Source organism: Lactuca virosa, chromosome 7 (genome assembly GCF_052849685.1).
Source record: "Lactuca virosa cultivar CGN04683 chromosome 7, Lactuca_virosa_CGN04683_v6, whole genome shotgun sequence".
Lineage (NCBI taxonomy): Eukaryota > Viridiplantae > Streptophyta > Magnoliopsida > Asterales > Asteraceae > Lactuca > Lactuca virosa.
The window spans coordinates 39,491,116-39,500,474 of record NC_136432.1 but is presented as its reverse complement, the minus strand read 5'-3'; the positions used below and the strand labels follow the sequence as shown (position 1 = coordinate 39,500,474).

The 9,359-nt window shown below is 35.3% G+C and overlaps 1 protein-coding gene across 1 annotated transcript; it reads left to right on the top strand.

Moving 5' to 3' along the window:
• The first annotated feature begins 908 nt into the window (after window positions 1-908).
• Window positions 909-7,708, top strand: LOC145123392 (DNA-directed RNA polymerase II subunit RPB2). Its single transcript, XM_079058607.1, has 25 exons — window positions 909-1,279; window positions 1,837-2,058; window positions 2,141-2,431; window positions 2,723-2,920; window positions 3,009-3,073; window positions 3,174-3,260; window positions 3,350-3,470; window positions 3,570-3,614; window positions 3,702-3,839; window positions 3,981-4,053; window positions 4,163-4,239; window positions 4,328-4,435; window positions 4,509-4,625; window positions 4,729-4,884; window positions 4,969-5,073; window positions 5,168-5,293; window positions 5,371-5,448; window positions 5,653-5,748; window positions 5,831-5,946; window positions 6,029-6,098; window positions 6,180-6,233; window positions 6,319-6,462; window positions 6,546-6,845; window positions 6,932-7,354; window positions 7,429-7,708. Exons 1-25 carry the CDS (start codon window positions 1,040-1,042, stop codon window positions 7,546-7,548), a joined length of 3,570 nt encoding a protein of 1,189 aa, XP_078914733.1. The 5' UTR covers window positions 909-1,039; the 3' UTR covers window positions 7,549-7,708.
• Window positions 7,709-9,359: the final 1,651 nt, after the last annotated feature.

The following is a 9,359-nucleotide window of genomic DNA, read 5'->3' as shown; positions in this document are numbered from 1 at the left end:
AGACACTTCAAATAAAAACAACAACTTACCGCTACCAACAAGTTTTGTTAAATATACCCGATAAATAAATGTAGATATTAATTTATTTAATTTATACTCATAGCGGATGCTCAATTAACCTGATCCATTTTGACCAACACACCAATTACTTATTTTTATCAAATTGCCATAAATATTAGTTCATTAGGCTTTTTAAATCTCAAGTTTAATATGTTAAATGTAATAAAAAAAATAGTTCAACCAATTTAATGTACTAAACTTATCATCTATTATGATACTATATTAAATTCAACTTAGACAACATATAATCGATTACGTAAAACAATAATTTTGTTACATAACTACATTAATAGGTAGAAAAATGATGTGGAAAGTTTTGTGCAGCCTTTTTGTATGTATGAAATGGGCTTCTTGTAAAAATCAGGCAAAATATAGTTACTTACACCTAATTTTAACTTTCTTTTTAATTTATATCGTTATTTGGATCATACATCAAGCATAAAGTTGCATTATTTACTTGTACAGTACTACCATGTCAAAAAATGCTTGTTTCTCCCGTTGTAAATTTGTAATGAAACATGGATTTGATCTTCCTAACCCAACTTTACAGCAGAAAAGCCCATTGGGCCTGACTCCACAGCAGCTTCGGGTGTTTGGACTGTTCCTGTCTTTGGGTCTGGATCCTCTGCTGGGCTATTTTCAAGACAAGGACGTGCAGCCCAATGAAGGCCCGCCTTATTTGCCATAGAGTTCATTTAGTTGAACGATATACGAAATAGTCAATAGTTCGGGGGTTTGATTTGTAATTTACTCCTTATTTTTTGAATGTAAATTACAAATCTACCCCTGAACACCGCCATTCTCTCAATAAAACTCATTTATAACCAGCCGTCTACGCATTTGTCTCGCTCTTTACACTGCGACCTGCCGAGAGACCCTAAAACCCTCTCTGCTTCCCCGACCCATATTGCTATCCTTCAAAATCTGTGATCAATCATCTTGATTTTGATTGGGAAAAGGCTTTCTAAAAGATTTCGTTATGGATTTGGAAGAAGAGTATGATCAAGGTTACAACGACGAGGAAGAAGATATAACCCAAGAGGATGCTTGGGCAGTTATCAGTTCTTATTTCGAAGAAAAGGGTCTTGTTCGTCAACAACTCGATTCATTTGATGAGTTTATTCAAAATACTATGCAGGAAATTGTGGACGAATCTGCAGATATCGAGATCCGACCCGAATCCCAGCACAATCCGGGTCACCAGCCTGATTTTGCGGAGGTTCGTTTTGGATTCTCTTTCTGTATATAGTTACAATTCTGCCGTAGGGTTAAGAGTTCAGTTTTGGAGCATAAATTGTTTAAATTGGTTGTTTCAAATTGAAAATGGTAACCAAGCTTGGTATTCTCAATTCTAGGGTTTCACGTATTGTTTTGTTTTCGGAGGGAAAAGCACTGTAGACCTCTTGAAATTGATTGGTTCACGAAACTATCTGAATGTAACTGGAAATTGTCCGACTTGATGGAGCTCTAGAATCAGATAGTAATAGTCCCATAGTTGAATTATCAAAATGTAAGAATGCTTTGCAAGATTCTAGGGTTATCTGAGTAAAGACTTCTAAAATCCAATTTGAATTCAATTGAACTATTGTGAAACTAGTGGGAAAAAAGTACTTCTAAATGAGTGGGATTCACATTCTATATTAAACAAAATTCAACAACTGAAGTATCAAAACATTGTGCATTTTCAAGGAAATTGCACTTTGAGTGAACAGAAAAGTGCATACATTCATGTGATGTATTTGAATATTTGATATATCCTTCTTTTCTCACTTGCAGACAATCTATAAGATCAGCTTTGGTCAGATTTATCTGAGTAAGCCAATGATGACAGAGTCAGATGGTGAAACCGCCACATTGTTTCCAAAGGCAGCAAGGCTGAGGAATCTGACATATTCTGCACCATTGTATGTCGACGTATCCAAGAGGGCTATAAAGAAAGGGCATGATGGTGAAGAAGTTACAGAAACTCAAGATTTTGCTAAAGTCTTCATTGGAAAGGTATGGATATTGCAAAATGAAATCTTGGTAAACTAAAATGCAAATGTTGAATCCTGTAATCATATTTTATGACACATTTCAGGTTCCTATAATGCTTCGGTCAAGTTACTGTACATTATTTCAGAATTCAGAAAAGGATTTGACTGAACTTGGAGAGTGCCCATATGATCAAGGTGGATATTTCATCATCAATGGGAGTGAAAAGGTTCTAATTGCTCAAGAGAAAATGAGCACCAATCATGTTTATGTATTTAAGAAGAGGCAACCAAATAAATATGCTTATGTGGGAGAAGTTCGTTCAATGGCAGAATCTCAAAATAGGCCACCAAGTACCATGTTTGTTCGCATGCTTTCTCGGACTAGTGCCAAAGGGGTATGAATCTTTTACCTTAAATATGAGAAACAGCAATTTACTTTCATTTATTTGTTTGTTATAGCATTCTAATTCCTTCTTCTCCTATTACGGCATGTACTTTGAAAAATCTATCCACTATATAGCAATGTTGTCCAAATACAAACAATTTTCACTGCTATAACTTGATAGTTTTTTCGAAGTGCAATGTTTTAGTAAGAAACAAACTTGAAGTAAGATGCTATAATAAACAAATAAATCAAAGTATGTTGTTATTTCTGTTAAATTGACATCTTTTTTTTTCAATTGCAGGGCTCCTCGGGTCAATATATTCGTGCTACCCTTCCATATATCCGAATTGAAATTCCTATCATTATAGTGTTTCGAGCACTGGGATTTGTTGCTGATAAAGATATATTAGAACACATTTGTTATGATTTTGCTGATACTCAAATGATGGAGTTGTTGAGACCATCACTAGAAGAAGCTTTTGTAATACAAAATCAACAAGTAAGATCACTTGGAAGGAAATTCTTGCCTCTTGATTTCAAAATTAAATGGTTAATCTTTTTATCTTTCTTGCCTTCTTTTATTGCAGGTGGCACTAGATTACATTGGGAAAAGAGGTGCCACTGTTGGTGTCACGAAAGAGAAGAGAATAAAGTATGTTTTCTTTGTCATGGTGTTTTAATAATTAATTATTAATATCATCATTTTTGTTATCATAGTATGATCTATGTTTACAATATTTGTTGATTAACAGGTATGCCCGTGATATTCTTCAAAAAGAAATGCTTCCTCATGTGGGTGTTGGAGAGTATTGTGAAACAAAGAAAGCATACTACTTCGGGTAATTTTTTTTTTCTATATGAAATGCATTGTTTTTGGTATTTTTCTTATTTTTATATAGAAGTAATGGCGTGTTTTTACTTTCATCAGTTATATTATCCACCGTCTTTTGTTATGTGCTCTTGGTCGGAGGGCTGAGGATGATAGGGATCATTATGGAAACAAAAGGTTGGATCTTGCTGGCCCATTGCTTGGGGGCCTATTTAGAATGGTGAGGTTTTAATTTTTATTTTATTTTCTTGGATTATTCTATTGATATGTTACCTATGTATATGCATATAACAACTTGTTATCTCTCCTGTTAATGTAGCTCTTCCGGAAGTTAACCAGAGACGTAAGAGGATATGTTCAGAAGGTGATTTAATTAATTCTAAATTCAAGATTCTGAAACTCATAATTTTGTGTTATTAGTTATTGAATCATCTTGTTCGATAATCTGCAGTGTGTAGACAATGGTAAGGATGTTAATCTGCAATTTGCAATTAAAGCAAAAACGATAACAAGTGGGCTTAAATATTCACTTGCTACTGGGAATTGGGGGCAAGCAAATGCAGCTGGAACTAGGGCTGGGGTTTCACAGGTTAGATTCTATGGTTTATAAATTACAATATTAGTTTTCTTTTGATAAGTTTTCTTTTTCTTAATAAAAAAAACTGGTAAGACAAGGGGTTGTTTGAAATTTAAGTTTCTTTTTCTTACATATTGTTAATGAAATTTGCAGGTGTTGAATCGCTTGACATATGCATCTACGTTGTCACATTTACGAAGACTCAATTCACCCATAGGACGTGAAGGTAATTTTTCTTTTTTGTTGTATTATTGTTTCTTGCTCTGTATTTCCATGGTGCATGATGCTTTTTGTTTTAGCTTGTCTTATATCTAGTTGTTTTTACATTTAAATAGGAAAATTGGCAAAACCAAGGCAGCTGCATAACTCACAATGGGGAATGATGTGTCCCGCAGAAACCCCTGAAGGGCAGGTTAGTAATTTACTTTTGTTATGACTTATGATCTGATCATCTGAGTTCAAATGGTAACCTTATGTTATGTTTATGGTTATTGTTGTAGGCATGTGGACTGGTGAAGAATCTTGCATTGATGGTTTACATAACTGTGGGGTCAGCTGCATACCCTATTCTTGAGTTTTTGGAAGAATGGGGTACAGAAAATTTTGAGGTAAACATTAAGATCATTTATCTTACTATAAATCCTTTCTTTATTTAACAAAAGCAAGTTACTTCAAAATCAGGAAATTTCTCCTGCTGTGATCCCTCAAGCTACGAAGATCTTTGTGAATGGTCTCTGGGTGGGAATCCATCGGGACCCAGACATGTTGGTGAGAACATTAAGGAGATTGAGAAGACGAGTGAGTAAAATCTTTTAATTTTTTTTACTATAAATCGACTTAAATGAAATTACTCTTTTGGTAAAATCTTTTTATATGAATGAAATGTGTTAAAAATGTTCAGGTTGATGTGAACACGGAAGTTGGAGTTGTGCGAGATATTCGTTTAAAAGAACTTCGAATATATACAGATTATGGTCGTTGCAGTCGCCCGCTTTTCATTGTTGAAAAGCAAAGACTTTTAATAAAAAAGAAAGATATCCAAAAGCTCCAACAAAGGGTATGTCTGTAAACTTTCGTAATTTTTAAAAGATTTATGGTTTATTATCTTCATAACATCTTGTTTGTATTTATGGATTCACAGGAAACCCCAGAAGATGGTGGGTGGCATGATCTTGTATCAAATGGATTCATAGAGTATATTGATACGGAAGAGGAAGAGACCACTATGATTTCCATGACCATTAATGTAAGCAACAAAACAATACATGATATCAAGTTTGTTCTCTTTTTATGTCTAAGAAATATTTAAGAAAATAACTTGGGAAATGGATGTGATGTAGGATCTTGTAAGTGCAAGGGAAAATCCAGGTGAATCTTATTCAGACACTTACACACATTGTGAAATCCATCCGTCTTTAATCTTGGGTGTTTGTGCCTCAATTATACCATTTCCTGACCACAACCAGGTAAGTTTCTATTCTAAATTATTATATTTATCTTGTGGGATCATTATAATTTATATTTTGTTTTATGTGTCAAACAGTCTCCACGTAATACGTATCAATCGGCCATGGGTAAGCAAGCTATGGGAATTTATGTCACCAACTTCCAGTTTCGTATGGTATGCAACACATTTATTCTTTTTCATCACCCTTAAATGCAAGAAATAGCAATGTACTTTCAAATTAGTATGTCCTGATAAGAAACAGATTAAATGTATGCTATAATACACACATAAATGAAAGTATGTTGCTATACATTGTATTTAACTCTTTCTCTCATGTTTTTTTTTAATGGTTTTGTTGTGAATCTGTTTTCATTTTAGGATACATTGGCCTACGTGCTTTACTATCCCCAAAAACCTCTTGTAACTACTCGAGCAATGGAGCACTTACACTTCCGACAGCTTCCAGCTGGCATTGTGCGTATTTTTCTATATCTTATGTATTTTTTATTTTCATATCTAAATACCATCCCTGAGTTTCTATTTTCTCTTGTCTTAGAATGCAATTGTGGCAATTTCGTGTTATTCTGGATATAACCAAGAAGATTCCGTTATCATGAACCAGTCCTCAATAGACCGTGGCTTCTTCAGATCACTCTTCTTCCGTTCTTACAGGTACTTTACTTGCTCAAAAGACATAAATACCCTCCCTCCAGTCCATAGACTACAAAACCTGACTTACATGTTTTTTTTACAGGGACGAAGAGAAGAAGATGGGGACACTTGTGAAGGAAGATTTCGGTCGTCCCGATAGAGCTAACACCATGGTAAAATACACCAAACAGTTGTGTTTTTTGTTTCTTTTCCAAAACAAATTTTTTAATTTTTTTTTTCTTTTTTAAATACAGGGCATGCGACATGGTTCTTACGATAAATTGGATGATGATGGTCTTGCTCCTCCTGTGAGTAGTACTGTCTGTTTAGAGTTGAGGGTTTAGTTTTTTTTTCATCTGTACTAAAAACGCACACACGATTGTTATAATGTAGGGGACACGAGTCGGTGGTGAGGACGTGATTATTGGGAAGACAACACCAATTGCTCAAGATGATGCTCAAGGGCAAGCCTCCAGATACACTCGTCGTGATCACAGTACAAGTTTACGTCATAGTGAAACCGGAATGGTTGATCAGGTACTGCCCAGTTTCCCTGCCCGGTTGCCTGTGTTTTTGAATAGTTGATTTGGTTGTTAAATATGGAAAGTGGAGTGCTGTAGGTGCTGTTGACAACAAATGCTGATGGGTTGAGATTTGTGAAAGTGAGGGTGAGGTCAGTGAGGATCCCACAGATTGGAGATAAGTTTAGCAGTAGACATGGTCAAAAGGGAACAGTTGGGATGACTTACACACAAGAAGACATGCCATGGACTGTGGAGGGAATCACTCCTGACATTATTGTGAATCCTCATGCTATTCCTTCTCGCATGACAATTGGTCAACTCATTGAGTGTATTATGGGCAAAGTTGCTGCACATATGGGTAAAGAAGGAGACGCCACTCCCTTCACCGATGTCACTGTAAGTACTTCCAACTAATAGCAACCTACTTCCATTGATTTGTTGTAGAATGAAAAAAAATGACATTTTGGTTTGATGCTTGCCAGGTGGATAACATCAGTAGAGCGCTTCACAAGTGCGGTTACCAAATGCGTGGGTTCGAGACCATGTACAACGGTCACACCGGCCGACGGCTAACTGCCATGATATTCCTGGGGCCCACTTACTACCAAAGACTGAAACATATGGTTGATGACAAGATCCATTCACGTGGACGTGGTCCCGTCCAGATCCTGACCCGCCAGCCCGCTGAAGGTCGGTCACGTGACGGTGGGCTCCGGTTTGGTGAAATGGAGCGCGACTGCATGATTGCTCATGGTGCTGCCCATTTCCTTAAAGAAAGACTCTTTGACCAGAGTGATGCGTATCGGGTTCATGTCTGTGAGCGCTGTGGATTGATTGCAATTGCTAATATCAAAAAGAGTTCCTTCGAGTGTAGAAGTTGCAAGAATAAAACCGATATCGTTCAGGTATGTGACTATCATCCCATCCCGTTAATTAATGTATTTATTATTATTTTTTAATTATTTTATGGTATATGTAGGTGCATATTCCATATGCTTGCAAGTTGTTGTTCCAAGAGCTTATGTCTATGGCGATTGCACCTAGGATGCTTACCAAAGATGTGAAGCAAGCGAAAGATAGCAAGAAGAAAGGGGCTTGAGTTGAGATGATATGGTGCACAACTTGTGATGTAATGATTTTTACTGGATTTTGAATGGTTGAGCGGGAAGTCTGATTAATGTATACTAATTTTCTTTACTATTATATGGTGAACCTACTTTATATCGTACAATACGGAATTTGAGAATTTTCAAGCTGAATTGTTTCTACTTTGTTAAAAATGTTTTTGAGAGTTTAATGGACTAGAATTCTGTTGATATTATAAAGAAAAATAACAATATGTTTAGGTCTTGGTCTTCTTGAAACAAGTCCACTTTTATAGTTTGAGATATTTTTCATTTAGTGAGGGTAATGATGCGGAATTGCACATCTATGTGTCAAAGAAGGTAGGCCTGTAATTAAATTAAATCACGAGGTAGCATGTAGATGCTACTAATTAGAGAAAAGACTACTATTAGAACTGATTTAATCATCACACATTGTATTATTGTACAACAATTAGAAATGTTAATTGTGTTAAGATTGAGAGATACTGTAGCATGACCAAATTTCCACTAATGTAGTCTTTTACCTTGCAACATTTCAGATAAAATAATAATTGTGTTACATGAAATGATCAAGATGTAGTGATAGGGTCATTATGTTACATTAGTGTCTTTGAAGCACAAAGATACTGCCGTAGAAGTAAGAAGCTATAGTGATAGGATCACACTGACCAAGACAATTATAGAAGAGGAGTGAGTCGGAAAAATTTCGTTTTTCGAATTATTAGATGACACACTATAGAAGAGGAGTGAGTCGGAAAATTTCCGTTTTTCGAATTATTAGATGACACACTTAGGAACATCCCAGAGGATCAACGAGTGGATCAACGGCGACGGATGCTCACTTCTTGAGTTTGCTATTGCACACGATTTGATGGTCTCAAACTTCTTTTTCAAGCTCATTCAATGACTAAAATACCTTTTAATGGGTCAACTCCTCATTCAAGCTCAAAATACTCTAAAAAAGATCTAAGTGAATTTAGGATGCCAACGGAGACCAAAGGAAAGAGTCAGACTTGAAACACAATAAATCACAAATGTAAAACGGAACGACTAGAGAACGCGTCGCATCTACAGAACATATTGCATATTGGGTCTTTTTGTTTCTCATTTAGCTATCCAACTTTCAATAAAACTCCAAAATGATTTCAGTGACTCAAAAGACTTCAAAGGAAAGCTTTAACACTCCAAATGAAGTTAATAAGAATCCCCACCAGTTCATTTCCTTGGAATAAGCATCTAACATCAAATAATTACTCAAGCTTTCACCTAGAAGCTTAATGAGCACAAAAGACTCATTTCACATAAAAATCACTACATGTGATTTATGGAATTAATAAAAAGGAACAATACCAATAACAAGATTCAAACCACAAGATGAGTAGACAAATAAGGTGTTGAGACCTTAATCATCCATTAACATTGATATGTATGTTTCCTAATCTTCATAGGATTCAATAGCAAAAACTAGGCATGACGGTCAAATTATAACAATGTACTTTTACTGGAGACAAAGATTAGAGATTATTAATGATCAAAATATTCTTAAATCACCTTTGATGCAAAGTGCACCAAAATACATAAAACATCATCATGGGACAAAGAACGTCACATGGATCTTAGAATGTAAACATATTCTAGACATAACACCAAACTTATATCATTGTTTGGGACTACAGAACTTGATCTAAAACACTTAGGGTTTGAAAATACACAAATCATCAAATGAAAACTAAACTTGAATCAAACACTACAAATCTCATCATTAGTCATCAATTAATAAATGAATCATAGATTTGAAAGAACA